Source organism: Lagenorhynchus albirostris, chromosome 9 (assembly GCF_949774975.1).
Source record: "Lagenorhynchus albirostris chromosome 9, mLagAlb1.1, whole genome shotgun sequence".
Taxonomy (NCBI): Eukaryota; Metazoa; Chordata; class Mammalia; order Artiodactyla; family Delphinidae; genus Lagenorhynchus; species Lagenorhynchus albirostris.
The window spans coordinates 46107938-46129786 of NC_083103.1; the positions used below are offsets into that span (position 1 = coordinate 46107938).

Sequence of the window (21849 nt, forward strand, 5' to 3'; positions counted from 1 at the left end):
ATACTAAAATGTTATTTTTGTACTTTGTAAGTTTGTTGTTACTCATATATCACTATTACCCCTATAAAATAGTTTTAAAGGAAAAAACTATTTTTGGTACCTTTAATGAAACTTTTCCCTTGCTTTTTTTTTTTTTTTTTTTTTTTTTTTGCAGTACGCTGGCCTCTCACTGTTGTGGCCTCTCCCGTTGCAGAGCACAGGCTCCGGACACGCAGGCCCAGCGGCCATGACTCACGGGCCCAGCCGCTTTGCGGCATGTGGGATCTTCCAGGACTGGGGCACCAACCCGTATCCCCTGCATCGGTAGGTGGACTCTCAACCACTGCGCCACCAGGGAAGCCCCTTCCCTTGCTTTTTGAATAAGGAGCCTTGCATTTTAATTTTGCACTGAGCTCTGCAAATTAAGAGCTGGTCCTGCCCATGAGGTTGGCCTATGTTACAGATAATGCAGGCCAGGGAGCACCAAATGTTTTTCAACAAGAATTATCATATTTATATTTTGAGAGAGGTACTGAGGATGAATACTAATTAAGTCTCTTTTCTGCTGGACTGTAAGCTCTTTGAGGCAGGGTCTGCCTCTCATTCATCTTTGTATCTCCCATAGTGCCTAGCACAATAGCTGGCATACATATGGGCCACAAGGAGCAGTGGTTAAGAAGGAGGATCTGATGCCAGACATCTCGGCACTAAGTCCTGGTCTGTCCCCTCCTAGCAAGTTACTTAACCTCTCTTCACTTCAGTTTCTATATCTGTAAAATATGGATAATGATGATATCTACTTCATAGAGTTTCTATGAGGATTAAATGAGCTAATGCATATGAAGTACTTAGAATAATGCCTGACATTTAGTATTCATTCAAATATTAACTATTATCATTTTAAGGAAAAATTTATTGGAAGCATTTTTAATCCTCTGTAAGCAAAAAGGAGTGTTGGTGCAGTTTTCAGAACCATTGAAGAAACAGAGTCCTGGCATTTACACCAAGATAGCATCAACTCTGTGAATAAACAGTTATTTGTTACTTAGGCTCCTGAGAGGATTCAACCCCATCCAACTCTCTTTTTCCCACCTCACTCAGAGGATCACCTGCTACCCAGCTAAAGTTTCCTAATGGAGGCTTATCTGGAGCTGAATAGGAATTATTTTTTGGCTGTAAATAACAGAAAACTTAATTCAGAAAACCACAATGAGCCACCACTTAACATCCATTAAGATGGCTATTGTTTAAAACAAAACAAAACAGTAAGTTTTGGTGAGGATGTGGAGAAACTGGAATCCTTGTGCATTGCTGGTGGGAATGTAAAATGGTGTAGCTGCTGTGGTCATTAGTACTGCAGTTCCTCAAAAAATTAAAAATAGAAATACCATATGATCCAGCAATTCCACTTCTGGATATACACTAAAAAGAATTGAAAGCAGAGACACAGATAGATGTTTGTACACCCACACTCACAGCTGTATTATTCAAAATGTCCGAAAAGCAGAAGCAACCCAAGTGTCCATTGACAGACGAATGGATAAGCAAAGTGTGGTATACACATACAGTGGCATATATTCAGCCTTAAATGAGGAAGGAAATTCCAACACATGCTGCAATATGGATGAACCCTGAAGAATTTATGGTACATGAAGTAAGGCAGTCATAAATAGTGTATGATTCTATTCATATAAGGTACTTAGAGTAGTCAAATTCATAGACACAAAAAGTAGAATGGTGGTTGCCAGGGGCTGGGGCGGGGTGAGAGAATGAACAATTATTGTGTCAGTTTTGCAAGATGAAAAAAGATCTGGGTATAGATGGCAGTGTTGATTGCACAACAACGTAAATGTACTCAATGCCATTAAAGCGTATACTTTAAAATGGTTCAAATGGTAAATTTTATGTTATATATATATATTACTACAATTTTAAAAATAAAAATAAAAATATTTTTACAAAACCAATTCAAATGTTAAGGAAGTGTACTGGCACATATACCTGGAGGTCCCGAGGTGGGGCGGGGCTCAGGTGGGACTTCAATATTCCTCTTGGTTTACCCTTTTTGGGTTGGTATCAAGATGGCTGCCACAGCGTCTCATTCATCACACCCATATCGCAACAGGAAAAGAGAACTCTTCCATTCCAGCCTTTCAAGCAAAGGGACTGCAATTCCTTCTGATTAGAACACGTGAACCAGTGTTAACACGTGAACCAGTGACTGTTGCAGGGGGAATGGAATGAAAGATATTGATTGTCTTAATCCAACTCCAGAGCCTGAAGTCGAGGGTGGGGCAGCTTCCCTCCTAGGAACGTGGACTGTCTGGGGAAGGGGTGAATATCTGGTAGGAAGGAGGAAGGAGCAGATGGAGATGGGTTAAGCAACTAGAAAAATTTACTACTTCACATCCAGCTCAGACGTGCTGAAAAAGCTTTCCAGGAGATGTGAATGCCATCCATAGAGGAGAAATCAATGTGTGTGCAAGAGCAGATGGGTTTTCCTTTCTGCATTAGTTCTCAGAACCTGCTAACTTGCAGACTCTAGTACTTTCATTGCTGTCTGCGGGACATCTCAGCACACATCTTTTTCCTTGGGGTATAGTAATATATATATATTTTTTTCTGGAGGTGATTTTAATAGAAAGCTAGTCTCATTCATTTCTGGTTGATTCTTAATGGTATGTATTTAATTTAATTTAATTATTTTTAAACAACTCTGTTGAGTTATAATTGACATTTAGTTAAGTCATACATATTTAAGGTGTACAATTTGACAGTTTTTATATGTACAGTTGGCCCTCTGTTAGTAATACTTATTAATCAAGATGTTGCACTTCATTTACTCAAATATTTATTGAGACCCACTTCATGTCTTTTAGGCAAAGGGAAGAGCGCGAGCAAAAGAAAAGATGTATCTGGGGGTAAGTGACAAATTCCTGGTACAAGTAGTTCGATGTTGCGGAGTGTAGCTTGTGGGTAAGGGTGTAGTAGGAGAGAAGCTGGAAATGTAGAAGGGAGTCAGATCACAAACGTCTTTGGCTAAGCAGTTCTTGTTTTAACTTATTTTTTGAGGTAAAAAGATACAATAAAGTGCATAAAGTGTTTTAAGTGTAAGCCAACATCTCAATGAATTTTTATATACGTATACATCCATATAATCCCCACCCAGATCAAGATCTAAAACATTTCCAGCATTCCAGAAGGTTCCTTCATGCTTCTTCCCAGTCAATACCTATCCCCAGAGGGAACTACTATTCTGGCCTCTATCGCTATTAATTAGTTCTGTCTCTTCCTAACCTTCATAGGAGTGGAAGTACACAATATGTACCCTTTTGTATCTGCCTTGTTTCACTCAATATAATAATCATGAGATGCCTCTGTGTTGTTGAGCGTATTAGAGTTTGTTCATTTTATTTATTCATTTATAGTATTCTATTGAATGAATATCCCACAATTTGTTTATGTATCCTCTAGTTGATGGATATTTGGGTTATTTCTAGTTTCGTGTCAGTGTGATAAAGCCATTATGAACATTCTTGTTATGTGTCTTTTGGTGAACATATGCACTCATTTCTCTTGGGTATATACCTAAAAGTGGGTAGCCATGTTTTGTTTGAGTGGTTATATCAAGGGAGTTTGGACTTTAGCCTGAGGAGGACTGAGATCGTTGTGATGAAATTTACATTTTACTCTGGCAGCCACTGTGGAAGATGCACTGAAGGGGCGTGAGATTCTAGACCGGGAAATCGATAAGGAACCACCGACTAGGAGCAACAGACCAGGTGAGGGATGATGAGGCCTGAGCTTTGGAAGCTTGCATGGAGGAAGAGGATGGTTTTGAGAGATGGTAAGAAGGTCGAGTTGACATGAGGGTTTGGCTGTGGTGGGAAGAGAGAAAATGGAGTCTAGGATGACTGCCAGGTCTCTGACCTGGTGTTGGCAGAATGGTGGTGCCCTTCTCTCTAAGAGAGGAAGTACTTGAGAAGGAGCAGGTTTGAGGAAGAAGATGAACTCCGTTTTGAACATCTTGCATCTGAGGGACCTGTGGGAGATCAAGGTGGAGGTATCCAGTAGACAATTGGAGACAATACACAGAACTGAAGCTAAAGGGAGATTTCTATTATGGAAACAAGGGAATGAGTGAACCATCAGGGAGAGGATGTTGAAAGAGGAGGATCCCAAGAAGATGACCGAGAAGGCATTTCCTGAGAGGCTGGAAAATCAGGAGCTTGCCGGTTGCCATGAAAACCCAAGGGAGGGAGAGTTTCTAAAAGGAATTTCCAAAGGCTGCTGAAGAGTCAAAAAAGATGGGCACTGAAAGGTGTCCAGTGAATGCAGAGTTTGCCTTAGCCATATGCAGTTCAGGAGCACCCGCAGCTTCCGCTTCCACAGTCTTCTTAGTGCCAGCAGCCCACGCCTGTGGCTGGGGCTGGCTGGGCTGTCTCTACCCTCCGGTCTGGTTCATGGCCTCTCAGCCTGAGGGAGGGGAGAGGGAGTTTCAGCCTTAGTCCAGGGACAGTGTGGGGACCTCCGTGGGACAATAGAGGGCAGACGGCAGCTAGTTCAGGGCCCATGAAGTCCCTCCTGACATTGGAACACTGAAAACATTGACATTTGAGCACAAATTTCCCCTGAAGCCTTTCCCCTATGGAAATGCCTGGTTGTAAACCGTATTGACTTTAATCTGAAGTGTCAGAAAGGTTGCCGAGGAATCTGGGAGCCGACCAGCTGAAAGCACGGTTATATGGAAGTCAGGGCAAACAAAATAGGATTCAGAACATTTTTGGAGATCTGTGCCAGTGGTAAACTTTTCTGGGAAACACGGGGAAAACTTACACTCTTAGACAAAAAAGCATTGGGTCTCATAATTAATTTGTATTCTTACTGAAATATAAACTTGGGGAAACAGTTGAGGGGAAGAACAGTGCATCTTATGTCTTACCAGGCACAAGGGGCTGGAGGAGGCTCCTGTAGAGTTTAATGGGCAGCTTTATGTATTTATATGCTTTGACTGGAGCTAACGAGGTCTGTGCCACACAATGGGCAGTTTCCAGTTGGATTTTAAAAGAAAATAACTTTGATCATTTCAAAAGCAATGAAGCCTGATGCAGCGGAGAGAAAAGAAGGCAGTAATTTATGGCTACCATTAAGAACACAAAGGCAAAGGCGGAGAGAACGTTTCACTAAGTGAAGATTTACAAATGTGTAAAAATAACTCTTATTACTAGAAATAGCTGAGTGTCTCTCTCCACACCAAACAAAAGGAGGTGGGAGGGAGGGGTGAAAGACAGAAAAAGGGATGCAACCTGCTTGCCTTTGCTGGGGATGAAAAGGTCAAAAGAAAAACAACCACAGAAAAGTTATTTTCTCAGATTCTCCATTAGACAGCAACACTAGGAATGAAGACCCAAAGAGGCAGTCTCAGCCTGGGTGCCGTGGGGACGGGAGGGGCAGGGGCAGCCGAGGAGTGGTGCAGAGTGGGGAGCTCTGAGAGGGTGCTGGACCCTAGGAAGACATGTTTTTGTGCATGAGCTCGGTGTGGATTTTTTGTGATGTTTATTTTTTTCTGATTATCAAAGGAATGAATATATATACACATACATACATACATATATGTGTGCATATATTCACAGGAGAAAATTTAATAAATACAGAGAAGCTCAAACAATGAACATTAAACTCCCTGAGTATGGTGTTTTGTTGCATCTGAGAATTGCTACTACCTTCGTTCCTGGAGCGATGCTGATGCTGCGTGTGGTTGGCTCCAGTCACCTGTGCCTAGGGTGGTGTGGGAAGGCCCTGTGCAGGTGTGTTCCCTTATAAGGATGTCTTGCTTGGAGGGCCAGGTGACAAGCACTGCCTGTATCTGCAGCTGGCCATACCTGATGTTTATGAGTTCAGGTGGTCGTAGATACCACCTGTGCCCATGTTGGGCTGTCTTGTCCCTGGTGGCTCACCCTTGACATTCTGGCCCCCTTTTCCTTCACCTTTAAGCTGCTCTGAAGATACATTTAACCGGTTTTCAGTGAAATGAACACTTTGTGCTGTGCTTATGGGCCCAGCACTGTGCCACAGAGGGACAGTCTCAGCGGTGCCCCAGTGGGGGACAAGTGGGCCACTCTCCTCCCAGGACTTGGGGGCAGGGGATCAGAGAAGGCCCGGGTTGGGCAGAACGGAGAAGGGTGTAGACAGTGTGTGCTGAGGTGAGCAGAGAAGCTGGGCCCACCCTCTCCGTTGAGTTCTCCTGAGGATCCGAAGTCTGTGGAATCACTTTCATTCCACCCACATTCCCCCTCCTAAGTGGAGAGATGGGTAAGCCCCATAGGTGGTTTTGGGGTTTGGGGACTATAGGACTCTGAGCTACACAGGACACTTTCTGGGTGCCCCGTGTCCGAGTATTTCAGGCTAGAAGTGCTGTTTGTCTTCACAAGAGGGACCGGGTCAAGTTGGAGGACGCCGCGAACGGGCGGAGCACGAGGCTCTCCGCGGGCCGCAGCGCCGCGGCGGTGCGGGAGCAGCGGGTTTGCGGCGGGGGCCTGCGCGGCGGGGGCCTCGCGGCCCGCCGGGCCCGACCCCGCCAGGCTGACAGCCGTCCTCCGGCCACTGCGGCCGCGCCCCCTCCGCCCCGGCCGGGAGGGGGAAGGGAGGGGGCCGGGAGGGGCGGCCCGGGGAGGACTGTGTGAAAATGAGGCCGGGGCTCGGGGGCCGGGCGGGGCCGGGCCGGGGGTGTCAGAGCGCGGCGGGCAGGGCGCCCGCACACACCTCCCGGAGCCGCCGCCGCGCTCGCCGCCCGCGCTCCGCAGTCTCTGCCCGCAGTCGCCGCGCCTTCCATGGGGGTCGCGGGCCTTGGCTGCCCCTGGGCGGCCCGGGCGCTGCTGCCGCTGCTGCTGCCGCTGCTGCTACCGCTGCTGCTGACGGCGGCTGTCCCGCCCGGTTGGGGCCGCGCCACGGGGCCGCCAGAGGGTGAGTGTCCGGCCGCGGGGGCGCACCTGGCACGGCGGGCAGGGAGGGCGACGAGAAGGGGTCCCGTGACCCTCGCGGGGTGCCCGGGGCAAGTGGGGCCGGGGCTCGGCTGCGGAGCTCCGCGTGGCCCCCCTTCCCCTGGGGCCGCACCCGCAGGCCAGGCAGAGGCGCTGCCACCGCGCGGGCCAGAGGCCCAGGGCCTGAGTGCGCGGCCCGGCCTCGGACCCGGGGCTGATGACAGTTCCCGCCCTGATCCTCGGGGAGCGCCTGCTGGGCAGACTCGCGCGGGCTGAGCGGGGAGCAGGGCTTTGGAGTCTCCTTGCGGAGATGGGGAAACTGAGGGCTCCGGCCGCGTGAGGTTATGGCAGCCGTGCTCCTTTCTTCTGGGGCCGGGAAGCTGTCCTGGGGGCTTCAGGGTCGGCTCCAGGGATTTTTCTGTCTGTGGAACAGCTGCTGCTTGAGAATCTGGGAATACCCGTTGTGCACTAACTGGACTTGGAATACTTTCAAAACTCTTTTGTTTTTAATTAACATCCTGGAAGGAGTATCAGCCAAGGAAAGGCTTCTGCCAAGGCCGGTTTCCAGGTTGAGAGGGTGGGCAGCGGTGAAGGGGTGGAGGGGGGCACCATTACCTCTCTGCATGGTCTGAGGGTTCAGGATGGTGTTCTCAGAGCCCAGGGTGAGCTTTCCCCCCATACCCCAAACCCTGAGAAAGCTGACAGACTCTGCTCGGTTTTCAGAGCATTTTTGCCAACTTGCTCTTTCCTTCAGCAGGCCTTTACCATCACCTACTCATGTGCCAGGTACTGTGCTTTGCCTCCGGGCCACAGGTCCAGTCTGTAATCAAGATACCATCTAGATGGGGAGGCAGGAAAACAGTGACAATGTGATATGTGAGCATATCCTGGGGGACAACTCACCTACACTCTGGGGTCCTGGCAGGCTTCCTAGAGGAGGTGGGTTTGAGCTGAGTCGTGAAGGCCAGTGGAGAGGGTATCCCAGTCAGAGGGAACAGGCTGTGCCTGGAAACAGGGGCCTGGACATGGTCCACTTCATCCCAGGGGCTCCCAAGCAGTTTAGCTGGCGAGGCGTGAGTGGGATGGGCTGGTGGAAGATGATGCTAGAGAGGGGCCAAGGCCAGGTCACCGGGGCTCGGGGCACCATATCAGGAGCTGCTGTGCTGTTTTGCAGATGTGGATGAGTGTGCCCAGGGGCTAGACGACTGCCACACCAATGCCCTGTGTCAGAACACACCCACCTCCTACAAGTGCTCCTGCAGGCCTGGCTACCAAGGGGAGGGCAGGCAGTGTGAGGGTAAGTGACTTGGGGACCAGCAGTGGGTGGGCCAGCAGGGGAAGCTCCCTACCTCCTCAGCTCTTGTCGTGGCCACTTGTGTTGGTAAAAGTGCTTCAGCAGCCCTCCCACCGCCACCCCGGGTCACATCACCTACTCTCTGAATTGCATGTCAGATCCTTAAAAAACAGGGAACATCAGGTCTTTCCGAGAGCTGATCATACAGTTTTATCTGGCTCTGAAATGTCCTTTTGTCTAGCTTCTGCAAAGGAAAAGCGCTGCTTTAGTATCTTTTGGTCCCACTCAGTTTGGGGGTAGAAAGTCAGCAGCCATGTTGATCAGGAGAGCCATGCTTGCCAGAACAGGGCTGATCTGTGCTGATCCTGTACCTCCCTGGGGCAGCATCCTTGCTCTGAAGTCTGAGTGCCAGAGTCCTGCCCTCCCCTGAGGTTCTGGTGGCTCTATCTTGTCCTTGACTTCGGGTGGTTTGGCATTGTGACCTGCCAAGCTTTAGGGCTGCACCAGGAGCCTGCCTCATTTGGAGCTGCAAGTTGGCCCTGGAAAGATGTGTGGAGGGATATTTTAAGCCCTTAGAGCTCCAGATCTGGGAGGCTGAAGTCTGGACTTTGCCATTTTGTGTTCTGGGCCACGGAGGATCAGCTCAGTGTCAGAAACTCTGCCATTGAGAACTAGCTGCAGACTGGACTCTCATAGGAAGAGGCTGCTTGGGGCATGGAAACTGTGGCATGTTGGAGCTGGCAGGGCTCTTCAGGGAGCTCTGAGCCAATCCTCTCCCTCGTGTTACTGATGGGGACACTGAGGCTCAGGGGAATCGGGAAAGGGGTCGTGGGCATGATCACACAATTAGCTGGCAGGTGAAAAAAAGTCAGATCCCCACTCTAGCTCTGTCCCTGACCCCACGTCTCTGCTGTTCACGCAGCCTCCTAGTGTCCCTCTTTGGTTGGGTGAGAAATCCTAATAAATTTATGGTCTCCTTTGTGCAGGAGGAGCAAAACTCCTGCCTCTCCCATCAAAGGAGACGTGCTCCTGGTCAGGTTCGCAGCAAGTGGAATTGGTGGTCCATCCATAAAGCCCTTCTGTTTCTTCAGGCTCATATTTTCCCAGAGACAGACAGCCATCTCTCTCTCTATCTGCCCTGCATCATGGGAGGCCAAAAGAGTACTCTCTCTGAAACATCTCTCTGCCAGTTCCTCCATACCACATCCTCACCATATTAAATATTCTATTAACAGTACTGGAATTCACACATGTTGGTACCCTGTTTGGGGAAAAAAATGTTCACTTTTTCACTGTGACCTTCAGTCACTGTATGCTCTCTGGGGGTAGAAACCATGCCAAGTTTTCTTTTGGATAAAGTACTTATTTAGTAAATAATGTTGAATGACAAGTGGCAAAAGTTTGGTTATTCTTAGCTGTTGGGTTTGGCTTATCACAAATAAGAAATTGAATTGCTAACAGTTTAGAGTGAAAAGCCTACTATTTAGTTTAAAATAATGATTGACTGGCATCGCTGCTTTTCTATCTTTAAATTGGTTTTAAAATAATATGTGATTATTGTTATAGAAAGTCAGTACAAAAAATACAAAAATGTGTAAAATAGAAAAGTAAAGACCTTGCTATTTATCCCCAGGTAATCACTATTAACAGAGAGCATATATTCTCCCTGTTAAGAAGGATTTGATTTTTTGAATACTTGTAGTGTTTATAAACCTAGTGAATAAGGATGACCCTGTTTAGTTTGGATTTCTGGTACAGGGATCCAGAAATGGAAACTTTCTTCCAAGAAGGAAAATGAAAGAAAATGGGGATTGCAAAGATTCAAAAATACAGATATTCAAAGATGTAACTTTTATGTGTATTTCCTGGCTTAATAGTTTTTAAGCCTCTTGGGTCCAATCTGTGGTATCATTTGTGTTGTGATTATCACTGAAGTCACTTGCCCCTATTTAAGTTCAAGGATGGGAACTGGTTTGCTCAGAGTGAACAGAATTTTATCCTCCACAAATTTCTTCTGCCAAAATGTTGGAAAAATGAAAGTATGGGCCCTGAATAAGTATTTTTAAAATAATGTGCTTCAGAAGTGGCTTTAGGTAAATGATGTTTTATGCTAAATGATCTCCCAGACTTTGGGGAGGGGATGTTTCAGTGGTCAGTATTAATTATATGGTCCTTATTTCTCAGTTTAAGGAACTGAATCAGGTTTAGCAGGAATGAATCTAGACTTGACCTTTGTATTTTTTACTTTTTATTTTGAAATAATTTTAGACTTCAGAAAATTTGCAAAACTAGTGCAGAATTCTTCACATATGTCTGTCACTTATCTTACCCTAATGTTAACAATTTATATAACCATAGTACAGTATCAAAACCAGGAAATCAACACTGGCACAATATTATTAACTAAACTCTAGACTTACTCAAATGTCACCAGTTTTCCCCTAACAGTTTTTCTATTTTTTTTCTTCCAGAATCCAACTCAAAGTCCCACATTACATTTAACTGTTGTCTCCTTTGTCTCTTCCATTCTGTGACAGTTCCTCAGTCTTTCCTGGTCTTTCATGGCAGTGACACATTGATGAGTACTGTTCAGTTCTTTTGTTGGCCTTATGTTTTCACATGATAAGAAGTAGTATGGTAGGAACTGATGCAACAAGAGAATGTCCTATGTCTTCTCTCGATAAAATTGAGGTTACACATTTGTAGTAATACAAAAGTGAAGCTTTCGGCAAAGCTGCTACAGAAGCGCTATTGTGTGCTTTTCAGCGCATCACATCTGGGGCACATGATGGCAACATTCCCACTACAGGTGATGTTAATCTTGATCATCTGGTTAAAATGGTGTATCCTGGGTTTCTCCACTACAAAGTTACTATTTTTTCCCCTTTCACTGTGTATGTATATATATATATATATATATATATATATATATATATATATATATATCGGGGCAGATACTTTTAGCCTATGCTGATTTTAGCATCCAACTGTGGATCTTGCCTGCAACAATTATTACTGTGATATGTGACTCTCGGTAATTTTGTATTTCTCTAGTTCCTTACACGTCTATTAATTGGGATTCTTCTGTAAGGAAGATCTGTCCCTCCTCCCCCATTTATTTATGTATTGATTTATGTGTTTATGTATTTATGCCAGTATGGACTCACGGGTGTTTATTTAATTATATGGTTATTTATTTTTGGCTCAAGTTGTTCCAGCTTTAGCCATTGGGAGCTCCTTCACATGGTCTCCTGTGTCCTGTTGACATGCCTCCATCCTTTTTTGAGAAATTCCTAATTTTCTGGTACCACAAAATGCTCCAGCCTCAACCTGTATTTTCCCCTCCCCAGCCCTGGAATCAATTACTTCTCCGGGAGCACTGGTTTTCCTTTTATTGGAAAATGATGTATAGAAACCAAGATCTGGATGCTTGGTGTTTTCATTGTTACTGGGATGTCATTCCTCCTAGGCCCTCTCAGTGGACAGAGCTAGGAAATATATGTATGTATACTAACCCACACATACACACTTATCTATATTTATTCCTTGTATCTATCCATTTCTATATATATATTAAAAACAGTGAGTTACACTGATACTTCAGATTCCAAAACAGTATCACAGGATTCATTCTAACCTCCCTCTTGGCTTATTCATAACTTCTTTCTCCAACAGTGAGAAACCTGGCTCTCATTATCTGCAATATATGCACCTATTTGTTCAATCCCAGTATACACATAAAGTATTTACAGAATTATTACTCTATAATTCTGGGAGTAAAACGGATTTAATAATTAGGGTACAGTATTTGTATACAACTATTTTTGAATTTGGCCTTATAACATCCAGTCAAGCTACTATTTTTCAGACATACTTAGGCTAGTACTTTTCTTCCCCATCCCCTTCAGTGTGGTGTGTTACTCATTTACAGTACAGTTAGGTTCATTTGTTTCTCTCTGTGTTCCTTTTTTTTTTTTTTTTTTTTTGCGGTACGCGGGCCTCTCACTGTTGTGGCCTCTCCCGTTGCAGAGCACAGGCTCCGGACGCGCAGGCTCAGCGGCCATGGCTCACGGGCCCAGGCGCTCCGCGGCATGTGGGATCTTCCCGGACTGGGGCACGAACCCGTGTCCCCTGCATCGGCAGGCGGACTCTCAACCACTGCGCCGCCAGGGAAGCCCTGTGTTCCAATTTTTAATCCCTCTTGTCACCCTCACTCTTGTTTCCTGGTTGATGTGTGTGTATGTAAAACATCACCATGGTTCTGAGAGTCACAGCAGTTCAAAAACTCAGAGAAGTGTGACTCCTTCCTCCTATTTCTTTCCTGTTCCCGTTCCTCCTTATTTCCACCCCTTCTCCCACACACCATGGGTCACCAATCTCTGTGCTTTCTGGTTTATCCTTCCTGTATTTCTTTTGCACAAATAAGCAGCTAAATATGTATTTTCTTTTTAACTGTTTTATTGAGTTATAATTTACATACCATAAAATTCACCAATTCTAAGTCAGTGTACAAATCAATGATTTTGGGTAAATTAGTTGAGTTGTGCAGTCATCAATCACATAATACAGTTTTCAAGCATTTTCCTCATCACAGTAAGATCCCTGTTCGTAGCCCCAGTTCCAGGCAACCACTAATCTATTTCCTGTCTCTGTAGATTTGCCTTTTCTGGACATTTCATATAAATGAAATCATACATTATGGTCTTTTGTGTTTGGCTTCTTTCACTTAGCATAATGTTTTTGAGGTTCATCCATGTTGCATCCTGTACTGGTATTTCATTCCTTTTTATTGTTAACTAGTATTTCATGGACATTTGGGTTGTTTCTACTTTTGGGCTATTATAAATAAAAATGCTGCCAAGGATATTCACCTGCAAGTCTTTGTGTAGACATGATTTTGCATTTCTCTTGATACATACCTAGGAGTAGAATTTCTGGGTCATACGGTAAGTTTGTGTTTAACCTTTTAACGAACTGCCAGGGAACTTTCCAAAGTGATTATGTCATATTACCATCAGCAGTGTATGAGGTTTCCCATTTCTCTACATCCTTGTCAACATTTGTCATTGTCTGTCTTTTTTATTATAACTGTTCTAGGGAGTGTGAAATGGTATCTCATTGTGATTATAATTATAATTTCTCAAATAATTAATGATGTACATTTTTTTCATGTGCTTATTAGCCATTAGTATACTGTCTGTGGTAAAATGTTGATTCAAATCTCTTGCCCATTCTAAAGTTGGGTTTTTTGTCTTCTTATTGAATTGTAAGAGTTCTTTATAAGCCCTTTATAAGGTATGTGATTTGCAGATATTTTCTACCAATTTGTGACTTCTCTTCATTTTCTTAATGTCTTTTGAAGTACAAAAGTTTAAAATTTTCACAAAGTCCAATTTATTAATTTTTAGATTTATGGATTGTGTGTTTGGTGTTGTATCTAAAAAATCTTTACCTAACCCAAGGTCTCAAAGATTTTCTCATGAAAGTTTTATATTTTCTCTTAAAAGCTTTCTAGTTTTAGCTCTTACATTTAGGTCTCTGATGTATTTTGTGATTTTTGTGTATGGTCTGAGTTAAGGGCCTAAATCAACCTTTTTTGCATATGGATATCCAACTGTCTCAGCACCATTTGTTAAAAAGACTATCATTTCTTCCAATAAATTGCCTTAGCACTTTTGTCTAAAATCAAGTGACCATAAATATAAGGGTTTATTTCTGGACTCTGATTCTGTTCCAGTGATCTGTTTGTCTGCCTCTATGCCTGTACCACACACTGTCTTGATAACTGTAGCTTTATAGTAAGTGAAAATCCTCCAAATCTGTTCTCCTTTTTTCAAAATTGTTTTCCCTCTTCTGAGTCTTTTGCATTTCCATATAAATTGTAAGATAAGCTTGTCAAGTTCTGCAAAAAGAGCGTGCTGGAATTTCGTGTGTGTGTGTGTGCGTGTACCTCCTTATTTTTTACATGAAGATAACATACTACAGATACTCTTTTGCATTTTGATTTTTTTTTTTTACTTATTAGTATATTCTAGAAATCACTCCAAATCAGTTCGTAGAGATCTAGCTCATTGTTTTTTTTAACAGCTGCATAGTATTCCACCAAGTAAATGTACCTTAATTCTTCAACTGCTTGCTGTGCGTGGGCATTTAGGTCATTTCCAATATTTTGTAATTACAAATGCTGCAGCAAATAACCTTATGCATATTTATTTTTCTGTTGTTGGAGATTGCTAGATGTGGGATGGCTGATTAAAAGGTAAATGCATATTTCTCCACACTAAAGAAATAGTGCTTGTGTGGTTTACTTCTCTTTTACTCCTCAGATATTGATGAATGTGAAAATGAACTCAATGGAGGCTGTGTCCATGACTGTTTGAACATTCCCGGCAATTATCGCTGCACTTGTTTTGATGGCTTCATGTTGGCTCATGACGGTCATAATTGTCTTGGTAAGGAAAACAGTTGGCAATGGTAATTCTCCTTTACCTACCCTCCGGCACCTCCACCCCTTTCTTTTCTTTGACAAAAACATACTCATTAAAAGAAAAATGGGATCAGAGACCTTTGTTTTCTGGCTCCCTAGAAATCACACTCACTGATAGAAAACCAGGTTAAGTATTTTAGTTTTTATGTGATCATTCATAATATAAATCCTCCATTAGTCCAAGGAGGTGGGTGGACATTGACATTACTACTTATTGATTTTCTGGCATTGACTTGTTACCTTTAAGATCTTTGGTCTTGTGTTAAAAGGGTCTTGACTTAACCATTTCTTCAATGGTAAGTGTCTCTCTTCCAGAATCATGTAAAACTACTTGTCCTGAAGAGTCCACATGTGTGCTTGGATCTCAGCCAGGTAGACCCTCCTCTTTTTTCTTAAAAGAGAGAGAAATTCAAGTAGAAACCTTCCATTAACCTCCTCCTACTATTCCACAAACCAGAAACATCTGTTGGAGTTTCAGTGAGTTAGGGACTGCAAAGAGTATTGTTTACATTGGTTCCTTATGCCAGGAATAAAACAGAATTTAAAATTAGCAAGCAGTTGGATAGGGTTGAATGTTGGATGGTCTTAGAAGATGCAGCACACCTGGAAGGCAAGTGTTTGTGGTCTGTTTGCACTTTAAGACTGGTGTTAGCAGTGGTACAGGAGGACATGGGACCCAGATGCCATCAGATTCCTTTGACACTGATGATCCTTCATGTGGTTGACCCACTTATATCCACTTGGCTAACCAAGGAGCAGCCTGAGCCAGGCCCTGGCTCTGTGGGGACAGCTATTCAGATGTTCCCTTGCTGTGCAGTGGGAATGGCCACTTGATCAAATGCTTTGAGATCAGCATAAAAGTCACTAAGTGAGTACAGGCAGAACTTGTATTTTTCGTGTTGGGGAAGGAGAGTATTTGGGACTAAGCCCTGATATGACCTGTATCATGTCACCTGGAGCCCCATCCTGATGTAGACTCTGTCCCTTCCTGTCTGAGCCCTGTGTGAGAGGTCAAGCACTGGTCAGACCGCTTGGCCTTCTAAGCCTGCAGCTATCAGGAAGAATTGATTGAGGGCTGGGGAGTCACTAACCCCTCTGCAGACTTTCTAGGCCATTAGCACCACAAAAGGACACATTAGAGAGACAATCCTGAGAGCATCAATAAATTGAGATTAATTAAAAACTTTAGAAAAAAATCACTTTTAGTGTGTAATTTGTTGAGAAGCATAGTGTGGTTTTTTTTTTAAACCATTTTCTAGGGGAAATCACTCATTTCCCTTTGATTAGCCAATGGCATTTTGAGGATTTGTATTTGATGGAAGACCCAGTCATCACAGTTGTGCCCAAACCCACAGCTTGGAGGAAGTATGAGCTTCCTAAGAACAAAAAGTGGACACTTCCAAGAGTTAAGGACCTGGGCCAGCTTGGGTGGGGGTGGTTTGGCGTAAAGGCCTGAGGCCCCAAGTCCTTCCTGGCCTGGCTGCTAACACAGGTATTTCAGCAGAGTATCTCCGTTTCCCCTCTTTGGGGTCTCTTTGTGGGTTTGGTAGCAAGGGTCTGCCTTGGAGAAAAACCCTGAGTATATCCACCGAGTATATCTGAAGGGGCTGAGGATTCCATGAAAAGGAAGGCATGAGAAAATACAGTGGTACATTGAGAACAGCAGGACCAGCACACATAGAGACTTAGCTGCCATTTGGACTTGAAAGAGCAGAAGCAGGAAAGGAGTGACAGGAAAGGAGCTCAGGGCCTCAATTTTTTAGGAGGGACAGTTTCCTGTGTTCTTTGGGATGACCCTTACCTCTCCCCCGCCCCCTGACCGCACAATTAGCCGCCGATATATTAGCCAGGATACGCAGAGTACAAACACCACTTAGCTCCGGCACTCGACCCAGAGTGCTCGGAGATCCTGGGTGCCTGTGAGCCTGAAACACAAAATGCAGCTCTTCCACACAGCTCAGCCCACCTGAATTCAGCTTCTATTTATTGAATGTCTGGGAGCACAACATAGCTACTAGGTCCTGTAGCACACTGGCATCACTTGAGAAGTTTAAAGTGACACCACTGTCCAGGTCTCATCCAAGGCTAGTTAGATCAGTGTCTTAGGAGGTGGGGTCCGGACATCAGGGTTCTAACATGCAGACAGGGTTGTAAAACACTGTTTTACATTCTGCAGAAACTCACCAGCCTAGTGATACACATTTGTACACGTGCACTTTTGTATTAATTCAGTCAGAGTGCGTCACCCAACTTGATTCATTTCTAATTGCTTTGGCGAAAAGGAATAGTGGGTTAAACACGGGGTGGGGCGGTGCAGCTCAGAGGGGAGCACACCTTTACTTAGAACCAGGCCAGGATTTGGTGTTCAGGGAAACATCTCTCCTGCTCACCCCAGACCTCGCTGTGGAACAGCGGGGCCAGGTGTGATCCAGCACATCTCACCCTCTGGAATGTGCTCCCTTCACCCTTTGGCACAGAGAAGGGCAAGTCTGTTAGGCTTCAGGAGATGGCTTAAGTCCCATCAGTTTAGCAAGGCATCTGCTGGGTAGTGTGGGAGGACGGATGACTGTAAAATCTGAAGCTTGAAACCAGATAACAGATATCTAAGTGTGAATGTTCTTGTTACGGATGCCCCCAGGAGCTAGTGACAGGCACGTGGGACGTCAGGGCTAGAGAAAATAAATTGCTTTTACATCAGCCTTCTCCTTGAGCTTCTGTCATGTCTGAGATTTTTCTAGAAGTTTCCCCTTCTTTAACTCTGGTGATGCTGTGCTCTCCTGCTTGTTTGTTCATGCATTGAAGAGTTAATATGTGCCTGCAGGTTCCAGGGCTATGCTAAATTTTAAAAAAATCTGTAAAAATCTGTCCTCAAGGAGTTTGCAGTCTAGTGGAGATGCATAAGTAAAAGATGTTGAGGAGTCAAAAGGTACAATTTAAAAAAAAAAGATTTTGAAAATGCACGGTGGTAAGTGTATTGATGGAGCCGCGCACAAGGTAGTATGTGACACAGTGGAAGGAAGGTCCCCTAACCTCGCCCTGGGGGCATAGCACTGGGGCAAGACTCCCTCCCTCCCTGCTGGACACCACAAGTAAGTGGTTTTCAAAGCTGTCTTTACACCAGGCTCAGGCTTCCCACAGCCTGTTGGAGCTAGCCCTGAATCTCAGCATCTCACACTTACTACCTCCCTGCCCTGCTGGGGACCAACCACATCTCCACGCCCAATTCTGTACCCAGCACTGGTCTTCCCCATGTTTCTCAGCCACCTCACCCCATGTCCACATGGCAGCTTGTCCACAGTCCCCTTCTATTTCTTCCATCCTAGGCATCCGCACTGCCAGGCCCCAGGTCCGGTCCCCTACTAGCGCCAGCCATGGCTATTTCAGGCAAACGTGTGAAGCTGGACTTCCAGGCTTTCAATTCTTCCCCTTCCCTGTGTCCTTCCCTCAGCTGCTGCCTTATCCTTCCCAACACGAGGGGCTGACCATGTCACCCTGCTCCAGGGGTTCCCAGTTGCCTCTCAAATGAAGCAGGAACTTCTTTGCTATTCAAGGTCCTCTGCAGTGTGACCCAGTCTATCTTCCCAGCTCTGTCTCCTGTAACTTCCCTGCATGTACTGTGCTTCAGCCCAATTGAATAACACTGTGTTATCTGAACATGCTCTGTGTCTCCCAGCCTTCGTACTATGCTCACACCCTTTCTTTTGCCTAGAATCCCTTCTCCTGATTTAAAATTGAAGAAACACTGCAGAGCTCATACCTTCATCAGCTTTTCCATAAAACCCATCCCGATACCCACAACCAGAGGTGACTTCTTTCCTTTGTACCACCATTTACCTTATCTCACAATTACTTGTACAGTTGTCTCTTTCCCTCTGCTGAAGGAGATGCTCCAGGGCAAAGGAATTCGATCTTACGCATCTGTGTTTTATTGTCTCCTCTAGCACTGTGCTTAGGAAAGAGAAGGTGTTCAATAAATACTTACTGAACTGATTATCCAGGTGTCCAGGTGGAGGGCCTGTTTAAGGGAGCTCTAGACCCATGAGGGCTGGGTTAATTACCTGCGGCCCCACTGGCTTCAGTTCTGAGAGCTTCTGTGATGCAAGGACCTGACGAGAGACCTCGTCTCTGCTTAGCAGGAGCCCCTGGGCTGCCGGGGCAGGGTGGTGGTGGGTGGGGCGGTGTGTGAAGCAGTCACAAAAGCAAAGGCTAAGCCTTCTCCCCCTCCAGATGTGGACGAGTGCCTGGAGAACAATGGCGGCTGCCAGCACACCTGTGTCAACGTCATGGGAAGCTACGAGTGCCGCTGCAAGGAGGGCTTTTTCCTGAGTGACAATCAGCACACGTGCATTCACCGCTCAGAAGGTAGCTCTGCTCGGCTGGGGGCAGGGGGCAGGGTCACATCTGAGAATCCCCCACCCCCATCCTCAAAGGCTCTAGAGGGAAGCACGGAGTTTAGAAAGCCTGGAGGCCTGAGGACAAGTGGGCAGGTTATTTTAGCTGCACCTTTCTCACCCTGCTAAAAAAGTGGGTTGGACTGGGTGAGCTCTGAGGTCTCTTCAAACTCTCACATTCTCTGATTCTAATCTCTAAATGGAGTACATTTCAAACATGACTAGAAATGCAATGGATGATCTGCCCAGTTTTTCAGAAAGGTGCTGGAAACCACAGCACGTTTTTTGGGGAAGGAGGGGCTGGAGCCTTCCTTGGGAGACTCAGTGAATTGCCCTGTTTTCAGCAAGACCCGGCATTCCCTGTGTTTTGCGTTTTTGAACTCTGAGCTTCTGGGATTCCAGGGGGCAGGTGAACCCCCTCCCCAGACTGGGGGTCTCTATACTATGGTTTTCTTCACCCATGTTGTCATTTACCATTCCTCCATAAATTTGCAGAAAATTCTTCTCCTCTGATGGCTCGTTCTCTCTGCGTTGAATTTATACCTACTTTATTCTTCTATTAGTTCAGTGGATTCTCAGGAGGGAGAGGAATTAAGTACCTGTGGCCCATCAGCCACTTTGAACTCAGTGATGTGCTTTTAATTCTCTGCTCTTTCTTAAGCCAAAGAACCACATTTTTAAAAAAAATTCTATTTATTTATTTATTTTCGGCTGCATTGGGTCTTTGTTGCTGCGCACAGGCTTTCTCTAGTTGTGGTGAGCAGGGGCTACTCTTTGTTGCGGTGTGCGGGCTTCTCATTGCGGTGGCTTCTCTTGTTGCGGAACATGGGCTCTAGGTGCACAGGCTTCAGTAGTTGTGGCTCGTGGGCTCAGTAGTTGTGGCTCACGGGCTCAGTAGTTGTGGCTCGCGGGCTCTAGAGCACAGGCTCAGTAGCTGTGGCGCACGGGCTTAGTTGCTCCGCAGCATGTGGGATCTTCCCAGACCAGGGCTCGAACCTGTGTCCCCTGCATTGGCAGGTGGATTCTTAACCACTGTGCCACCAGGGAAGTCCCCAGAGAACGACATTTTCTTGGCTTTATGTCTCCCAAGGTTGCCGGTGCCTGTTTTTAAGGGAAGTGCCCCAAATCCTAGACTATTAACTCCTTTTGGCATGTGCTGCGTATTCATCCTCATAACTTAAGAATGTGGTGATTTTCAGTTCTTCTACTATTTGTAGATTTATAGATTTATTGTTTTAATCGTGGTGGTTTTAGTGATTTTTCAAGGGTTTCTTTGTGGAAGATGATTTTTGCCTCATTTTCCAAGAACGATGGCCCCTTTCTTATCCCTAACCAGAAGGCCTGTCTGGGTACTAAGAAGAAGGGTCAGAGAAATGGGGAGTCGGATGCTTTTATTACCCAAGCCTGCTCATTGTCAGTGTGGAAGCTGGGTGGTCATAGACTCCAACCCTAATCAGGTGGATCTCTTATCCCATGCAGATGTGTGGCCCTTGATTAAGTAGCAGTTAGGTTTCATTTTCACTTTCCTGCCGGGGGTTCTCTGGACTCTTGGGTGAGCTCTGCCTCTGGTCAGAGGCTGAACTAAGATGCCAGCAGCATGAATGATCTGGATCTCAGGGCCTCTCCCTTTTGGTTGCTCAAAGCTGCTTCCTGGAAAGTCACTCTGGCTTTCTCTTCAGGCGGTGGGGAGGGGGGTGGCGCCCTGTAGGTCAAGCCAGGGCTTGAACACCCCCAGTACGGGTCCCACCACTCACGAAGCCACTCTCGGTGATTAAGACCACCTCTTACCCTCGCTCTTCCAGAGCAGTGGCTCAGCCCCTTTCTCCTGTCCCAGACTGGACAAGGCTCCAAGCCCCCCAGACTGATTACAGACACGGGCTCCTCACACCAGGAGTAAATACAAGAGCAGCTCCTTTCCGCAATTTGTGTTTTCTAAATTTTCTACAATTCAGACATTCTTAGAACCCCTGAAGAGTATTTAAAATGAGCGTATTTGTCTGGAGCTATAAACCAAAATACAAGAATTTGAGTTGTGGTCTGGAAGCACTCTGTGATTTTCTGTTGTGTTTCAACCCGATTGCTGGGCAAATTCACGGCAGTGTGAGCCAGCAGATTGGAGCGGTCTGCAGCTGCCCACTTCCATCCTAGGGTTTTAACTCTTCAAATAGAGCCATCTGTAAACAGTGTTCCTGTAGAGTTTCCTCCTTGATGTGCACATTAAACCCTTAGAAACTGTATTAAAATAGATGTTAAAACCCATAGCTGATTCTCTGAAGATGGTTGAAAGAAGGTAAGCACTGCAAGCTAGTATTTTCTAGTGTAGCTGTTGTTGTTTTTAATAATTATTTACTAAATGTTCTTTAATATAGGGGATCTTAATAGCTGATTCTGAGAGAAACTCAAGCTATTGTGTTTTTTTCATCCTTAGAGACCCCAAAGCTCTGATAAAGAGACTGTGTGTTTTCACCCATGTAATGAGGGTAGGCTAGAGGGAGACACACCACCCCAGCCTGCCTTTGTGCCTATTCATGGGAGCTCAGGCTCTCAAAATGAGCATTCCTTTTTTGTTTTGTCCGCTCCGAGAGTATTTTTAGATGTTTGCACTGCTGCCTTTTTAGAGTAGTAAGGAAGGTGTCAGGTTAGTGAGGAAGAGGCTGTGCTCTCAGCAGAGGCTGTTTCCCCCTTTTCTTGCCCTATTTGCAAGGCATACTTTTATTT

General features: G+C 45.3%; 1 protein-coding gene across 4 annotated transcripts in view; it reads left to right on the forward strand.

Moving 5' to 3' along the window:
• The first annotated feature begins 6783 nt into the window (after positions 1-6783).
• SCUBE2 (signal peptide, CUB domain and EGF like domain containing 2) overlaps positions 6784-21849 on the forward strand; it is a 64515-nt gene continuing 49449 nt past the window's right edge. For all 4 annotated transcript variants that reach the window (XM_060159708.1, XM_060159709.1, XM_060159710.1 and 1 more), the window contains exons 1-4: positions 6784-6942; positions 8134-8256; positions 14580-14705; positions 18968-19102. In XM_060159708.1, coding sequence (XP_060015691.1) covers positions 6810-6942; positions 8134-8256; positions 14580-14705; positions 18968-19102 — 517 coding nt within the window. In that variant the 5' untranslated portion in view covers positions 6784-6809. The remainder of the gene's footprint in view (positions 6943-8133; positions 8257-14579; positions 14706-18967; positions 19103-21849) is intronic.